The sequence below is a fragment of the Nasonia vitripennis genome, chromosome 2, assembly GCF_009193385.2.
Source record: "Nasonia vitripennis strain AsymCx chromosome 2, Nvit_psr_1.1, whole genome shotgun sequence".
NCBI lineage: Eukaryota > Metazoa > Arthropoda > Insecta > Hymenoptera > Pteromalidae > Nasonia > Nasonia vitripennis.
This window is the reverse complement of record NC_045758.1, coordinates 25,739,748-25,757,985: the sequence shown is the minus strand read 5'-3', so window position 1 is coordinate 25,757,985 and position 18,238 is coordinate 25,739,748. Positions and strand designations below refer to the sequence as shown.

The 18,238-nt window shown below is 41.8% G+C and overlaps 1 protein-coding gene across 9 annotated transcripts; it reads left to right on the top strand.

Annotated features, from left to right (window-relative positions):
• Positions 1-73: 73 nt before the first annotated feature.
• LOC100122081 (dmX-like protein 2) lies at positions 74-18,212 on the top strand. Of its 9 annotated transcripts, none has more exons than XM_031925009.2 (31): positions 74-461; positions 1,079-1,276; positions 1,428-1,581; positions 1,759-1,839; positions 2,191-2,403; positions 2,484-2,619; positions 2,692-2,889; positions 2,961-3,142; positions 3,231-3,349; positions 3,438-3,534; positions 3,834-4,023; positions 4,158-4,854; positions 4,947-6,260; positions 6,348-9,387; positions 9,467-9,736; positions 9,814-10,047; positions 10,119-11,041; positions 11,113-11,346; positions 11,415-11,667; positions 11,749-11,953; positions 12,038-12,311; positions 12,409-12,582; positions 12,660-12,758; positions 13,883-13,969; positions 15,338-15,398; positions 15,515-15,723; positions 15,802-15,946; positions 16,029-16,246; positions 16,331-16,414; positions 16,486-16,603; positions 16,728-18,212. In XM_031925009.2, exons 1-30 carry the CDS (start codon positions 375-377, stop codon positions 16,600-16,602), a joined length of 10,293 nt encoding a protein of 3,430 aa, XP_031780869.1. In that variant the 5' UTR covers positions 74-374; the 3' UTR covers position 16,603; positions 16,728-18,212. The 9 variants fall into 9 exon arrangements, with proteins under 9 accessions (XP_031780869.1, XP_031780870.1, XP_031780871.1 ...); XM_031925010.2 differs by having other exon boundaries at positions 1,756-1,839; positions 3,243-3,349; XM_031925011.2 differs by having other exon boundaries at positions 1,756-1,839; positions 3,873-4,023.
• Positions 18,213-18,238: the final 26 nt, after the last annotated feature.

Here is an 18,238-nt window from a genome sequence, read left to right as displayed (position 1 = left end):
ATAGCCGCCAATTTGTTATTTGTAATCTGGAAGCGCGCAGGCGCATCGAGTGTCTGCGGAGCAGCGGAGAGAGTGCGGACAGCGGAGGCGCTAGCTGCGCCCTTGCGGCTCGCGAGTCTCGGCGCTCGTTTCCAAGATGGCCGACATAGTACAGCAGTTGCATTTCTACTGCTAGACTAAGTACTGTGTCACGTCGACGTCTCGTCGCGCTTGAGAGGGAGGCGGCTATCCGTTCCCGCAGACGACGTCGGACGTATTCATCCAGCTCGTGTGTGCATTGGCTGTCGAAGTGGAGCTCGCTCCCGACGATGCCGCTCTAGGCCAGACCATTCCTGGCGCATCTGAGAGACAGACCGGCCCGGACCATCTACATAATGAATTGCCATCAGATACTCAGTGGAGCTTGCAACGCGGGCGACCGCTGTTACGCCGTTGGCTCCGTCGAGGGCATCTCCTTCACCGTGAGTATTTTCATCCTGGCGTCTCTCTCTCTCTCTCTCTCTCTCTCTCTCTCTCTCTCTCTCTCTCTCTCTCCCTCGTCTTTCCCCAGTGCATTACTTTAAGCAAGTGTGTGTATGTTTCTTTGTGGGCAATAGTGCGCGGTTCTTCGGGACACCTGTCGTCGCGCGAGTGCTCGATAATTCTCCGTGCTGACATAGGTAGCCGAGGAGCTTTTCCTTCGAGGAAAAAAATAGTCGATAACGCGCGCGAGCGAGCAAGCGAGCGAGAGAGAGAGAGAAGAGGGAGTGCGCGAGATGGCCGATAAATGCGTGCTACACGTATATTAGATGAGGATGGAGAGAAGGGACTCGCCTAGCGAGCGATTTACTCGAGTCAGCTGATTAAAACGCTGACTTTTTTCTCTCTCTCTCTCTCTCTCTCTCTCTCTCTCGCACACTGTAACATTACCAAGTGGTGGAGATGATGCGCCTCGCGCGCACTGTCAATTCGCCAGAGGGACCTTGATGAGGCTGATGGAAGCTTGCCTGTGTGTCTGATAGATGCTTAATTCATTTCATTTCAGACTTTTTTAGCCATCCGACTGTTATGACACCTTTTGTTTTTGATTCTTTTCAAGGCCTACGCAGCTGGTTGTAACATTGTCATCCTTGCCAGTAATTTTGAGAGAGTGCAGATTATTCCTGGAGCAGTGCACAATTACATAAGAATCAGTTGCCTGGACTGCAGCACCGACACTGGCAAGATTGCTGCCGCATACGAGAATCAAGTCTGCATTTTTGAGCCAACTCCGCTCATTCACAGCACATGCTCTCATGTAAGGATTCCTTTTTAAGTGATTCGGGCTATTAAGTTTATCAATATCAGGCTTCATTATCTGCTGGCTGGTACTCTTTTTATGAAGTCAAACAGCTTCTTATTGGTTTGTGTTAGTACTGTAACTATATCGAGAATTTTGTCTTTTACAGCAATTGGAATATCGCTGGGTGCAAACTGGTAGCTTGCAAACTGAATCAAATATCAGCTCGTTATCATGGAACTTGGAGGGAACGCGTCTATTGACTGGTGGAGAGCTTCTGCAGTTGTGGCATCAGAATATCTTGCCATTCCAGGAAGAGCATTGTGAGTATAGTATTGAATTTGCATCTTTGGTGCGATATACTTAGAAGTGATGACACATAGTATTGATTATTGATCTGTGGTTTATTACCATCAATCTCCTTGTGTACATATTGACATATAAATGTACAGTATTTTCTATCCAAGTAGCATTGTATCTTGTAATGTTATATACAGCAGCAAAGCAGAAAGCAATACAGTTCGAAGAGCCGATCAATATGGGTGCAGATCAAAACATATCAAGGAGCACTGCGCAAGATCGTGAGTTCATTCACTTTAGAGAATGAACAATTTTTAATTTTGCATGACCTCATGCATTGATTTTCAAGCAGCTTTGTTGTATCATCATCAGCAGAAGTGTATCTCTCATCATTCAGACTTTCTTCTAATTGCCCATGTTACATGTTTTTCATAATATTTTTTAGCAAGTTCATTGAGCTTACAATGCTGCATAATTACTTTTATCTAATTACTATATTTTATTAGCTGGCTGACGATTCCATATCATTTTTTAATGTATATGGAAAGGATCATTTACCATACTGTTTTCTTTTGATTCAAAAATACAAAATAAATCAAACTCTATGAAAAAAAAAAATATATTTTCCATAGCTGGAGCAGTCACATTTTCAATCGGGGGAGAAGCAGAAAGCCCACAGCCATCGGACACAAATTTGGCAAACGAACCAGGAGCATGGAACTGCGTATGGAAATGCCGCACTGCCACACCTGTACATCTCATGAGCTTCAGTCCCGATGGCACACTCTTCGCAACTACTGGAATGAATGACAGATTGGTGAAAATCTGGTTTGAAAATAAGCAATGTGAGTATTTTTCAGCCTGCTAATGTTGTTGTTTTTTTTTTCGACAAATAGTATTAACCAACATTTTTGATTATTTACAGTGTTTCCAACAAAAAGTATTGACCATTCAACCTTCAGTCAACCAGTGTCAATCGATAGTTTCAGCTTTGTGTATGTAGCGCATCCACGAGCTGTGACTCATATATCATGGCGAAAAACTAGCAAATACATGCCAAAGTAAGGCTTATATTTTAGTATATTATTTTCAACGTTGGAATGGAAATGATGAACTATTATTTCGATTTCCAGGGGCTCAGTATCAAACATGTTGGTAACTTCGTGTCGAGATAATATTTGCCGCGTATGGACGGAAACAATTCCACCGGAGATTGAAGGTTTGGCCAATATGAGTCAGTTTGAAGGATCGGACAGGCATGGTCATCACGGAAAGCATCGCCATCATAGTATGCATAAACATCGTTTTATGCAGCGTCTAAAACATATGAAGCAAGTTTATTTTGATTGCTTTTTTTTCACGATACTTTGATTGTCATTACTAATTTTATCAATTTTTATAGAACATGTTTTCATATACGTCGACACGCGAAACAACAGCAGCATCAAGCAGGTCACACAGCACCTACTTTGCCTACACTACCATCAACCTATTCAGTTCATGATTTTCATAACAACTATCAAAGTACTGGGCATTATCCTGGAATGCATTTCCATTTAGCAGCAAGTATTAATGCAGAAACTGGTAATGATTGATTTTAAACTATTTTGTTTTCTATTTCTTATAATCGTTTTTGGTGTAATAATGCATGTCGACAATAATGGTTTCATAGATATTCCATTAGTTCCAAGTCTGATCACTGGTGATCCTGACAGAGAACCAAATTTTATTTTGCATTGGTTAAATAATAAGGAAATGCAGTTTAATATGCAAGCAGAAAATATTTTGCAGGTAAAGTTTATATTCTATTTTCTCTCTGTGCACCTCTGTGCGCGTGTTTATTAAGATTTTTAATCGTGATTTCGACTTGATTTTTCAGGAACTGACAAGAAAAGTTGTTGAAAAAGAAGAAGGCATGCACCACCATCCAGAGTCGGATCATGCTGATCATGACTCTGAAGATGAGCACACTCCAAGTATGTAGTCAGTCTTTCTTGAGTTGTTTATGCAATAGCGTTTATGCAATAATGTCAATTCATCATCATTTTTTAAATAATACATAATATGCATTTCCATCTGAATAATTGAGATTTCATACACAGTGTTATGTTTGTAATAAATCATAGTCATATTATTTGTAAACATGAGTTAAAAAGAAGAAAACTGCGTTGTTTTCATTTTTTAATTGGTCACACAAAGAGTACACGATGGAGATGCTTTCATTGCACGTTGCATGTTGCATGTTGCATGTGGATTTCAAAATAATACTTATCAGGCAGCATCTTATCCTGTTACGGTATGGCGCGACCTACAGAGAAAGGATCCCGCCACTCCAGTCAAAAAGCGAACATTGGCGGTCGAACGACAAGTCAGGAGGAGCACAGTAGCGATGAGCATCACACAGCCCATACGACTTCGTCCCACCATAGCCTTCCTCACAGTGTCCATTCCCACCAAAGCCTTAGGTAAATATCATGCTCAAGTTTTGACTTTTTCTTTTTCGGTTTCTGGTTTCTTCCCTAGCATACTTTTAAATTAAATCTAATTTGAAGAAGAATTGAAGTTACCATTTAAATTATTAAAAATAATCCATTTGCAGCAACACGACGTCAATAAATTCCATAGCGACGGACGCTACAACGACGAATCAAGCTCCAGATTCATTGGATACGAAGATCGAGACTCTCCTTCGTGATTGGCATCACAATCCCGACCTCCTATTCTCCATTCACCCGATCGACGGCAGTTTTCTGATCTGGCATATCGAATGGTTAGACGAGTACCACCCGGGCTCATTCCGACAGGCGCAGATCTCCTTCTCAACCCGCATACCCAACGCTTTTCCCTTAGGCGACGCTTCTACCATGAGTCACAACGTGTCCATGTATTCGCACAACACCGGCGGTCCGCTGCTCAACATTCGCGAAGTCGCCAAGTCTTCTACAGTAGTGAGCAAGCCCACTGATACGACGGACGCCTCGACACCACTGCCCAGTCTCATCGAGCAGGATGAGGATCAGTCGACATTGACGTCGAGGGCTGGACAAGAGCTCATTAAAAGTGTTCAGAATGGCTGTGATCCCAATACGCTGCAGCCGCCGCAGCAACAGCAACCGACTGGCACTACTACGTTGGGACAGAACGGACCTACCACCGAGGCGCAGAAGCAAGCCAATGAGAATGTTAATGACATGTTGGCACATCCAAGTCCCATGGTTTCGATGGTATCGAAACACGCTAATGGAACGCTGAATCTATGGCAGCTTACTTTTGCCGACAAAACCAAATTTTCTCAGGTAAATGCTTGCAACAGCCTCGAACTCTTGCGTTAATCAAATCGATTACGTTTTATCAAAAGCTTATAACTCTATAAATATTTTCTGTTTAGGTTCTTAGTATAGGTCACGCTTGCAGAGCATCCGGTCACCGCTTCCGCGTGAACGACATCACCTGTCACCCAGTCCTTCCCCTACTGTTGACAACTTCTCATCACAATATCCCAGACTTCACGCCGGGCCAGCACCAGGAGAGCAACGGGGAATCCACAATTATCGGCGATGACTCAAACGGCTTCAAGTCTGAGCACACAGAGCACAAGGATGTCATGTCTCCTACAGGTTTTTGCAGCGAATTGATTCTCTGGCGGGTGGACGCAGTGGGCCCTCTGTCAAAGAGCGGCGGCGTATCCGAGTTGGCTCGCATCAACTCACCGGAGATCTCGGCGTTCAGCAACGTTGCCTGGATTCCAACTCTATTGCCGAGTACGACTCTCGGTAACTTGTCCAACTCTCCGAGCGCCTGCTTTGTCGCCAGTGATGGCGAATGCCTCAGAGTTTACCAAGCAGTGATTGACGCCAGAACTCTGTTGGCGGAGGTTTCAATCAGCGAGAGGCGCAGCAGAATCATGGACTCGATGGCGAGTCTGTCTACCGACATGTCGTCCGACGATGGAGTGCGGCATTCGATTCATGATAGGATCAAGATAGTGTCGCAGCAATCTACTGCCAGGCCTGGATGTGTTATACAGCTTGATGCCATTGCCGATGCTACGCACGACTGGCAAAACACCCAGTTCCTTCACGTGTTCCAGGAGCAGCTTATTACTGGCGAGAGGAATGACGAAAAACTACCGGGCGTTGACGCATCCGCCAACGATCTGGGACTAATGGAATCGACGTTGGACGCAATGGTAGATTTACAACAGTCGTCGATCTTTGAGGAGCCGTTCTACATCGTCGTTCTCGAACGCACTGCACGCGGAACAACGGTGCACATGTGGAGACTCGTGATAGCCTCGCAACCAGAGTCCCAGGGTTTAACCGGTTCGATGATGTACGTGCCAGACTCGCAACTGGTTCAAGATGAAGAGGAGGAGGGAACACCAGGTCGCTATGGCCACGCTGAAGGAGGGCGCAGATCGCGTAGACCCAGCACGACCGGCAACCGCAGCAGACGCAACAGTCAAGCTGACTACCAAGATCAAGCAAGCTTTGCGCATCGACGACACCACAATAGTCATGTGCTCATCACCACGACGAAAGTCTGTACCCAAGATTTGCCGATCCCAGATGGTGTTGAAGTCGTCCATGCTGCCCCTGCTGCTGGTCATCTCAGTAGTTCTTCGATTTATCCGGCCTGCTTCGCGCCGTATATCATCGTTACTGCTTGCAGTGATAGCACTGTGCGTTTCTGGAAGTGCAAGGTCAGTCTTGTTTTGTCAATCGGATGAATACTCTTATTTTCAGTTCTAAACATCACAGAGATTCTCTTATTGATTCTTGTTTGACAGGTCAACAAGACGAGTGAAGAGGAGAACGCGCCTCTACACTACGAGTGGTGCGAGTGGGAGATGATTCGCAAAGATAAAGAGTCGACAATCGACATTACTGGCCAACCCCTGAATATTAGCGCAGCTTACAGTGGCCGCATCGCCTGTGCCTATAAATATGGCAAGTCCTTTACACGACCAACCAAAGCTGACCCAGACTCGCGTTACGTCAACCTTTGCGTAGCGATCTATGAGTGCGAGAGCACGGGTGGTAGCGAGTGGATACTCGAAGACACGATTCACCTGAAGAACATCCATCTGCCGAGGATACAGGTTGACCAACATCTTGACCTGAGTTACCTCTACGATAGCAGGTTTTTGCAGAAGAAACAACGACTAACACAAGTACTACAGACCCTGAGTCATGAAGATGTGAGGTCGCCGAGAAACGGCGAGAACGGAGGAGACAGTGCCAAGGCTGGTCTGCTGGCAGTACCATCCTTCAGCACGCTGCAGTCGCTGAGAAAGTCGATTATCGAAAATGGAAATACGTGTCCACTAACGCAGAAGCATTTAGTACAGCTTGATTGGGTGTCCAAGGAAGATGGCTCGCATATTCTCACCGTTGGCGTTGGATCGAAAATTATGCTGTTCACTCCCGTCTGTTCGGATCTTGCACAGGCCAATATGAAGGCCATGAAGGAATCGCAGAGCAGCAACAGGCCTATTTTAAGAAAGACGTCTTCGCTTGCTCAGCCCCAATTTGTAGACGAAATTCGCTGGATGAAGCTTAGGAAGATCGAGCTGACAACGGCTGACGGTCTTCCACCTCTGCCCATGCAGATTTCATGGGTGAGAGACGGTATCCTGGTAGTGGGAATGGATTCGGAGATGCATGTTTACAGTCAATGGAAGCCGAATCCGAAGAAAGATTGTCTACATTCGAGTCTTCAGGCGCAGCAGGATTCCGACGAGTTCCAAGCAAGCCGCAATCTCAGGGACGAGGACCTACGGACATTGGCCCATGAAACTTCTCAAAGACGGTTGGCCAATGTCTCGTCGATGCCCCATCTCTCACGTGTAAGCAGTATTAATTTAACGATGCTTGATGCAAAGAAAAAACGTGGTATGCAGAACGAAGGACCGGTTAATCTTGATTATATGCCTGATTATGGTCTATTCGAGGCCTCTCGCATAGCCTGCCCTGTGCTGCCCCAGTATCATCCAAAGCAGCTGATGGAACTCCTGAACTCTGGTAAAATTCGCTGGGTCAAAGCGATCCTGGCCCACTTGGTGCGCTGCATCACTTCGTCGTGTCCGATTCGTGCTGACGATGAGAACCTAATGAAGGCCAAAGGCGGAGGTTGGTCGCGTTCTCGCACAATGTCCGTGAGTTACGTCGGAGCCAGTTCTCCTCTCGAGCCCCGCGGTTCAACAACTCAAATCCCCGAGGAACTTACACTCGACTATGCTGAAATTACTTCCATCTCACCACTGCCTCTCTGGACTTTACTCATCGCCGACAAGGAGACCAATGCCAGTCAGCAAAACGAAGACAAGCAGGATTACAATAAGCTCTTCGATGGTCAGGTGGACGAGGGTGAATCTCTTGACGACATGCTCGACGAGGATTACGATCACACGCGCCAGAAGGACCGGCGTTCCTCAGTTCCCGAGCGCCAGGGTATTTCGCACTTTGGACCTCGACAGGGACGAGTTCTCTCCCGGCTTCTCACTCATACTCACTTGCCTGGACTCTCGAGTCTCGACCAGATGCACTTGTTGGCTTTGGCGGACACTGTGAGCACCTGCAACGTCGACTTTGCCGAACGTTTTGCCATCGATGCGCAAAAGAGCGCGATTGCCAAGGAAAACTTGACCGGTATTCCAGACGGCGAGGCCGTTTCTATGGACTCGCTCGACGATTGTGGATTGCGTTTCCTCCTTGCCATGAAACACTACAACTACCTCATCAAGTGTTTACCGCTGGCTCAACGAGCTCAGTTCCAAAAGCAAGGCGTCTCCACCAATAATCTCGTCTGGGCATTCCACTCCGAGTCCGAAGAAGAGTTGCTTAGTTTGATACCATCTTATGCAAAGGCACAGCCAAGATGGTCAGTGTTGAAGGAGCTTGGTGTCGGTTGGTGGATCAGCAACATGGCAGTATTGAAGCAGTGCGTCGAGAAGATCGCCAAAGCCGCCTTCCAGCAGAACCAGGATCCATTGGACGCTGCTATATATTACCTCGCAATGAAGAAGAAAAATCTACTGTGGGGATTGTTTAGAAACAAAAGGGACGAGCGAATGACTGCCTTTTTCTCGAACAACTTTGCGGAGGACAGATGGAGGAAGGCCGCATTGAAAAATGCATTTGCCCTGTTGGGTAAACAGCGTTTCGAACACGCTGCAGCGTTCTTTTTGTTAGCCGGTGCTTTGAGGGATGCGATTGACGTATGCCTAAATAAGCTCAATGACATTCAGCTGGCAATGACCATCTCGAGACTTTACGAAGATGATATGACGTCGCCTAATCTCAAGAGGTTGATGTACGAGGAGATCCTAGGTTGCGATAAGGAAGGCAACAATCAGGATATCAACAAGGCACATCCGGATCCCTTCTTACGTAGCATGGCGCTTTGGATCCTAAAGGATCACTCAGGTTCCTTGAATACTCTCTTGCTGACCAACGTGGGAACTCTACATCCGCAGTACAACGATGAGTCTGACAAGCCCGAAGGATCCACAGCCAATCCAAACGTTTTCAACTTTTATGTTTACCTTCGTACGCATCCGCTTCTCATTAGACAGTACATTGCATCCACCGCTCAGGACAAGAAAAAGGGTCATTCCGTTGTCATTTCCGGATTCAGTTACGGCACAGAAACGAAAACTGTACAAGACAAACAGCTTACGTTAGAAGATACCATAACACCTTTGGAGAGGCAACTTTACTTCACAACAGCTCATGCGCATTTTAAAGCCGGATGTCCAGCACTCGCTCTGGAAGTTTTGTCAAAGTTACCAAGTAAAGTTATGGAGACGAATTCCGAGGATTCCCCTAGTACGCTTATGATAATATAAATTTTCTTCACAGCTTTTTCTTTACATTTTCATTATATACGTTCACTATTTGTTTTTAGGTCTTTTAAATAGCCCTAGTAAAAGTAGAGCTCAAAACTTGGAAATAGATACGGGCATAATAAGTTGGGAAAGCAGCAGTGCAAAAAGTTCCGCTTTAGACGCGGCATCAGCGTTGGACTGGTCGCAACCTTTAACTAAACAAGAAGACGAACTAGTATTAAATTGGGATGACGACCCAGCAGATGCTGATGCGGATGATGAAAGTCCTCCCATGAGTATGAAATTAGATAAGAAAAAAGAAAGCGTGGATATAGCTAAACCAGGGCCAGGTGATTGAATCATTCTTCTTATTGCCTTTTTTGTTGTTTTGTAAGAAGTACTTAGAGAAATATTTTTAAATCGACAGATGAAGTAGGAAAGGCGACTGGATCGCTTGATATAATGGCTCAACAGCTCAAATTTGTGGCGTGTCTAAAAATTTTGATGGAGGAACTGTCTACTTTAGCTACTGGCTTTGAAGTTGATGGAGGACAGTTGCGATATCAATTGTACGTTTGGCTGGAACGGGAGGTTGATGCTCTACGACAACTCTGTAGTTACAGCGCTAATACTGATGGAGACGTCATTAACGTTTCTGAATGTAATGGATATTCTATTAAATTTTAGCCTAAACTTGTAGCAGCATGAAATATGCCATTATAATTCTTGCAGATGAAGGCGGTATGGTAGATGAAGCTCCCCCGTCGTACAGGCCGGGAGAACAGCCGACTCTGCATGAAATTCTAGTTGCTGAAAAGCTAGACTTTGAAGCCAAAGTCCAGAGAGCAGCAAAAAGAAAAAAATGGCTCAAAGCAAATGAGACTTTGTTGAGAACATTGTTATCGTACTGCTCTCTTCACGGGGCTTCTGGTGGCGGCCTAGCGTCGGTGAGAATGGAATTAGTTTTGCTTCTACAAGAATTGCAACAAGAGAAGACGCAACAGCAGTTGCTAAGTCCTCTTCCGTTTCCCACGACACTACCCCTGCTTAGCGCAAGCGTTGCGTGCAACAAAACTGTGGTTGCGGATCCAGTCAGGCATTTGCAGTCTCTCGAACACGACATGCTTCAGACTATCGTCGAGCTTCGAAATCCACCGATGCCTCACAAAAATACCCATTACTGCGAAGTATTCATTCTGCGTGATTTGGCCGTTGCTCTCAGTGCTTGCATCTATCAGTCTCTCTGCGACTCTGATACGTTTGTTAATAAGCACCAGCAAACGGAAAGTTTTCCAGTAGCAGCCGAAGTCGAAGCTTTTTCAGGAGGTCATTTAGTTGCATCAAGTAGATGTCATAGAAGATATTCCACAGATGATGGCGTTTGTATTACCACTTCGCCAAGCAAATGGCCAGGCGTTACGAGCTTGCGAGCACTGTTGGCTCGCGAAAAGGATGAAGATACGCCGAAATTAAATATTCTACTATGCGAGGCTTTCACTGCAACGTACATGAGCTTATTTGTATATGCTCTGTCTAGTTGCGATAGCCACATACTTTATAGGCTTGTAGGCCATCACTTTGACAATAACACGTGGGCGTGCCTATTTGGAGGTGGTGTAAAGAAACTTTTACGAGTTGCTAGTACTAGCGGTCAGGTATTGTCAACGTTTATCAATTGTATTTTTAAGAAAAATCGTTGTGTTTTAATCTCATTTTTCATTACCAGAGCGGGTCAATGAGTATTGAGCGAGTCGATAGTTTAAGTAGTGAAGCTCAAACCTCCACAACCAGCGGGGTTTGGAACACTATGACGTCGTTGACGAAACAGCGCGTTAAATTAAACATGAAGCTGTTGGGACAGTTTACCGGACAACAGCCAAACATGAAAGAAGATAAACCTACCTATAGAGAACAATTTGTTTCTCCGCAGATGAGCATGATATCCTACTTTCTTATGAAAGTACGTATTGCCGATTGAAAACCACATTGGTAAGGGGACCCTATATTCATTATATTTTATATGTTTAGCCCCGGATCGAAGGAGAACTGGCCGAGGAAATAGATTACGATTCTTCGGACTCGGCAGTTTCCGATCTGGATTCATCTGAGGATGAGGATGACGTATTCGATACGAATGCAAAACCAAAGAGTAAACCAAAAGATAATACAGAACACACAAATCCAAATTCTTACAGTTGGTGCATCATGAGGTTGGCAATAGTCAAGATCCTGCAACAACAATTACAGGACTTTCTGAATGTAGCTGGAATAGAGATGCAAGGTTCCGTATGACTTTTGTATTGCATCATCGTGGCTTGGCGTGTTTGCTATAAATACTAATTTTATCCGTATGTAAAAATAGAATTGCCAGTCAGTAGTCCTTTGATACACGGCACTTTGGGAATTGTCGTCCAATGGCAGGAATCATTGCGCGAGGAGTTGGAATCGAAAGGTCCCCCACCTGCTAATTACATACCGGGCTGTGCTCCGGATCCTGTCCCTACTCCTGGAAAACCCGCAATTCACAAGTATCGTTCATTACTTGAGAAGGGTAATACTCCCTTTAAGTAAGTAGAAAACGTAAATTATAATAAAGTATAATACCTGTCAACGCTTACAGAATATGAATTAACAAACGAAAATGTTTTCAGTACTCGAATGGCCTCTGCGGCACCGGCGAATCGACTGTGGTGTTATTTAGTGAGACAAGAGTCTGTACAAGACATTTTTATACGAGCAGTATTTGGCAAGCGAAGGTCCCTATCTTCTATATTAGATACTAATCATAGTGGAGGCGATAGCGCTACTCGAGGTGCAAGTTCTGGCGAGGACAAGGGAAGCGATAGTGGTACGACGAGTCTTCCTGAACCTGTCAGGATCATTCACAAAGAACAAGATAGTATTAGTGCCTTCTGCCTTAATCAGGTAATTTACGATTAATTTTCATTAGTTAATCTGCCAACGTCTTTTTAAAGTTGAACAAAATATGCCATGTTAAAGATTATGCATTTAATTCTTACAGGTGAATTCAGGATTGATGGCTTTGGCAACTCCCCGAGAAGTACAGGAAATGGATATTTCACTACTTTTAGAATTACCTTCATGGCTGGAAGATGAATGTGAATTTGATATTATTAATTTAAATAAGCTACCAGATCCCGAACCTGTTCAACCCACCAGTTTTCTAGTCATACAGGTACATATTTATTCAAACGGGATCTTGTATCTACTTTAATTCTTATAAAACTAAAATTTAAATTGTCATTGTTACAGACGGCCGCAGACAGGCCATTACTTGCTCAAAGTCCTCAGCAGAACAATCCTCAACCACAGTCTGGCATAGCAGGTCAAAGTGGACGAGGAGCTAGCGTGGTGAGTTATTTTATTCCATACTATTTGAAATATAAGAGAATCGTAAGATTAATTGATAGTCTTAATCAATGTGTAAAGCCATTTAATTTCTCACATAGAAAATATTTGCAGTGTACAATTGACCCCTTCTTCAGACACACTTATTCCTCATGTTTGTACAACATTTTTTTTTCTCGACGACTCATACTCAGCTCATTCTTTGTCTAGTATAACGATTGAACTTTCTGTCTCAAAAACTTTTGTAAATATAGCTTTGACATCTCATTGAACTAACACAATCCATTCAATTAATAACATAAGATCATTACATCAGAAATTTATTCAGTTTCTGCATACTTATTCATGTTACAACGTTATGCTAATTTTCTTTATAAGTCGTTTCTAACGTTCATTTCTTGCAGAACCGTCGAAATTGATTTACGAGTTATGTTTTTTTATTTATGTTACTAATGGAAATAATTGTATTTTTTTCTAATTTTTTGTTTTACACATGGCATACATAATACGCACTTGAGAGTGAAATTATCTGTTAATCTATCATTATTCCAGCACTTCTACACACGATTACTATCCATATGCAAACATATACATTAATGATCTTCTCGACTTACTCTATCCTTTTCGATTAAGTTTATATATTTAATATAATAGCACCGTGAAAGTGAATCCGCTTTCTCGAGTCACCGGTAACAAAAAAGAGCAAAGTGCCAAAAAGATACCGTTTGGGTGTTGCATGATGAACGAGTGCTGAGGTGTGTGCATTGTGCCTCGAGTATACAGAGGCATGGCTTTATCGAAATGACTTGTTGCAGATACATATATTTACATATATAATTTTGAAAAATCTTGATATTTTACTTTTAATCGTTTAGTAATGCGTAGAGCAAGTTAAATAGAAATTTTTTCAACCTTTTTTTTATTTATTTTCGAACAACGCGGTACAAACAAAGTATAAAATTAATGTCTTGAGAAACAAGTGATCATTCGATAGCCATGAGTGTGGCGCATTGGGTTAGGGTAGCACAAGTGGTGACGGAGACAATGTTGCTTGTTTAATGCTTGCCAAACGAAACATCTAACTCGGTCTGCGTCACTGACCTGGCGGCTCACTTGCTCAATCTCAGATGAAGGGGATGCCCGCTTTTCCTGGCTCCCACGACCTGCGCTTCTGTCAGTTTGTCGCTGATAGGAGTAAACACTTATTGAAGCCGGTGAGACTAACATCTAACATGAACCCTAGCTGTTCCTAGTGCCAATATGCCATGTTCATCTTGTCGTTTGTCCGAATTTTTCGATTTATATCACATTATATGTGTCCTTTTTACATTCGGGCTCAGAATATCCTTCGCTCTGTCTCTTGTATACTAACTCTGTCTGTTCTTAATCTCTTTGTTGTTGACTAATGAAAATCAACCCGACAATACCTCCGTAAAATATTTACTCTTTTGATCTTATTCTATATCGACAATGTTTATACGCTCTAGCTATATTATATTGAAGCGCTGTTTATGATGGATTTTTTTTTATTTTAATTTCATAAGATTAATAATGTAAAACGAATAATATCGTACAATTTTACATTTTTAAGGATATTCTAAGTCCGATGAATTTGAAAATTTACGTTAAAGAATTTCGGCATGATGCGCAATTAGATATATTAGATACTATGTTTGATGTTTCACATAAGCATTTATATTTGATAATAGTATTTTTTTCGTATATATTTTTGCTTAAGACGAAAGCGTCCGTATAATATATATCTTCAAGAATGATGATTCGTCATAGCTTTAACTAATTCAATACCGACACTTTCGTCTTACGTCAGAGCTGCTTGTTACATTGCGTAAAAGAACGCAGCAATAATGCTAATTAATTTTTTTGTTCTCGCTCGTTGAGTTATATTTAAGTTTTCTCAAAGTTTTTGATGGTTCGCCAATTTATATTTTTGATGTTGTAGAATTTTGTTTGTTCAATAAATCACCTACGTACAGTTAATGACAGTTCAGTCAATCTGAGCGTCGATTTAAAAACTCAAGTTTATTATATCATGCACAAGACCATTTTCGCTCTCTTCTCCGTGTAAATAAACAATAATTAACACATTTAAATATATTTATAGTTAAAAACATGAAAATCATTCTGCAAGTGAAAAACGTTTGAATGCTTGATTACCTTTAGTCAATACGAGAAGCTCAGCATTATCATATACTTATCCTTAAAGTCGCCTCCATATCAGGGACACGTAAATCCGTATGGCAGCATACTTTGTAAAGTCATATACTTTCTTAGCTAAAGTTCAGCTTGTAAAATCAATCATGCTGCCTCTTGACGCATGCCGATCCTGATTGTAGCCTTACATTACATAAAATCGTCTCGATCTTTTGCACTAATTGAGACGAACGTCGTTCTATATCTTCATAGATATATTTGAACGAGTTATACATTGTTACATACGATTCGTGCGTGAAAGTCGGTCTTTCCGTTTTTCCTTTTGAACAACGTTTAAATTATAATAGATGTTAGCAAGCGCTAGTACATCCTCTGTTGCGACTTCACTAATCTTCTTATTTTCACGACAGATCCTCAAGCATAAAATCGACGGTATTAGAAGAATCTCTTCGCATCCTCTTCTTCCACTGTGTAAGTTAGGACATCAGATTGTCTCTAAATCAACGGCAATTGTAATATTATATTATTGAACGGTATTACCGAATCGTTAACCACTGTATGCTCTTTTTGCATGGACCTGAAAACAGACTTAACCGGATCCCAGGATGGCTCGGTGTCGCTATGGGAATGGGGTCACCAGACCGCGGTTGCAACGCCCAGACCGCCGGGTACCTTTGCCAAGGTCACCCGCGTCAGGTTTTCGCAGCACGGAAACAAGTTCGGTGTGGCCGATTCCGATGGACATCTCAGCCTCTTCCAGGTTGCCTGCAGGGAAGGAACCGCTCGGCCTTTCTTTGTTAGTATTCTAATTACGTGGTAGACATTTATAAACTAAATTCGCATTTTGATTATAAACGTCATTTCGTACTTGCAGAACTACCAGTGTCACAGTAAAGTGACGGCAGATTTTGTGTTCCTGGGAGCTTGCAGTTTGGTAGCAACCGCTGGACACGGTTCCGAGGGTCGCAATGTCGCGCTCTGGGACACTTTGCTGCCGCAAAACAAATCTCTAGTTCAAGGTGAGACTCTGTTTGCTGAATTTTACGCAAAATGCTCGCTCGAGATGGTTAATTTATCAACATCATTTATGGCGTTGCTCAGGTTTCACTTGTCACGACCAAGGAGCCAGCTCTGTGATCTTGGCTCCGCAACATCAATTGTTAATTAGTGGAGGCAAGAAGGGTGACATCAATATATTCGACGTACGACAACGCCAGCAACGTCATCGCTTCCAAGCCCACGAGTCCGCAATCAAGTGCTTGGCTCTGGATCCACACGAGGAATTCTTTGTCAGTGGAGCTGGAGATGGCGATATCAAAGTAACATGTTTTCTTGCTTCTCGTTATTGCTACAAGCTGGCTGCTTTGACCTTTTTCTCACAACTTGTTCTTGTTTTTTTTTAGGTATGGGGTTTGACCGTCCATTCACTCCTCTACTCATTCCCCGGAGAGCACCCGCGATCTAGTTTCTTCAAAAATATTGGACAGGTGAGATATTTAATTTCTCAATTTGTGTAAGAAGCCAGAGACGTTTGTTTTTATAATTATGTATTTTACAGGGTGTTACGCAATTGCACGTGGATTCGGCAGGACGTCTGTTTTCTTGCGGCGCTGATGGCTCTATGAAAGTTCGTCAACTACCAGAACGGGACTGCGTTGTGCAAACATATTATTGAAGTACGATAAAACTCCATTGGCTTATTGTTTAAACTTTAAACTCAGCGAGCAAAATCTGTATCATTCTTGTAATTATTTTTTTATTTGTTTATTTTTATTTACGAGTTACTGATTCTTTTTCCAGATAAACAATTCAACTACACTACAACAGTACTAGATAGTACGGACTGCCTTCAGCTTGGGGCAATTAATGACACAATGTAAAGTCCCCTGTAAGATAATTGAGAAAAGAAAGACAAATGTTTTTCAACTGACAGTCATTATCGTGAAATTGTTGCAACTATAAACGCGTATTTTCTTTAAATCTATTTCGATAGTGATCACTTTTCTCCTAAATCTTAATGTCCTTTTAAACTCACTGAATTCTACAATCTCCATTTAATTGATTCGATCAAGTGTACTTGACAAACTTGAATGGTTAAAAATGTTATACTAAGTCAACTTCATTGGCTTGGCACATAATTTCAACCCTACGTTCACTGTGGTTGACTATCTCAAATTTATTTGTTGCATTAACTCTTCAAATCACACAAAATGTATAAAAAAAATTATCTATGCATAAATATACAATAACGGTGCCATAAATAAAAGAAAGGAGAATGAAGTATTCACATGAAAGTAAATAGAAGGCATATTGGCCCCGAAAACTATATAAGAAGTCAGTTTGAATTGAGTATTTCATTTATGACTACTTGCTCAGATAACGTTATACATCTATTCTTGAGGAAAACTCGCAGTCAAGCAACGTTTTCTATATTATCTTATAAATTGATATGTTGTTCCATTGTAAGTGGACTTTGTTGCTATATAAAATAATTTTTAACAGCTTTACAGTGTAACTTATTTATTTAGAGCATGTCGATGCTCAAATTAAAATTTTTAATAATCTTGTTTTTGGCTGTTGATAGAAAACGAGTAAAAAGTATTTATTTGCGCGCGAAATGTCTAACACAACTGTTACTTGTGGCAATGTATTTATAAAACTCATGTACAAAGCAGAAATTATGTTAATTTGATTTATAGTAATGAAAGTGTTTGGAAAAATTACAAATTTTGTTGTGTATTACATATGCATGTACATGAATGTATGTCTTTGCATATATACTATATATATATATAAATGTGTGTATGCTGAGATTTGAGTAAAAAAGTGCTCTGTTGCCTTAATTATGACAAATCGCTTGTTGTTACAATTTAGCATAGAAATCGATTCTCAACTGAACACACATAAAATGTATAACTTGTAATATATGTAGTTACAAATGCCTTGTTTCGTATATCACGTGTGAGTAAATATAAGAAAACTGTTACTATACAATATTGTTAAAAATATATAAAAAAATACTATATATATAATATGTGTGCTGCCTAGTTTCAAGAATTGATCGCGACATTCATCCGCAGCCAACTCTTTTAAGTAACTTGCAAACGAACTGATCAACGTAGATGTATCTATGCTACATGAAATAAAAATATTAAGAACCGAGTTACATAAAAGAGGGATGAACCAAGCCAGACAATGTCTTACATCTACATTGATTAATAAATATAAATATACATATATTTGAAAGAAAAGAATCTGAAATATAACATTGTTTTACCAACAACAGATTTTAAGATTAATTAATAACTAAA

What these genes read in the sequence shown, in the direction of transcription:
- LOC100122081 (XM_031925008.2), top strand. Translation starts at nt 375, where the DNA reads ATGAATTGCCATCAGATACTCAGTGGAGCTTGCAACGCGGGCGACCGC. An exon ending in TGAAGATGAGCACACTCCAA is followed by an intron (nt 3,535 to 3,833) that starts GTATGTAGTCAG and finishes AATACTTATCAG; the next exon opens with GCAGCATCTTATCCTGTTAC. An exon ending in GTGCCTTCTGCCTTAATCAG is followed by an intron (nt 12,312 to 12,408) that starts GTAATTTACGAT and finishes TAATTCTTACAG; the next exon opens with GTGAATTCAGGATTGATGGC.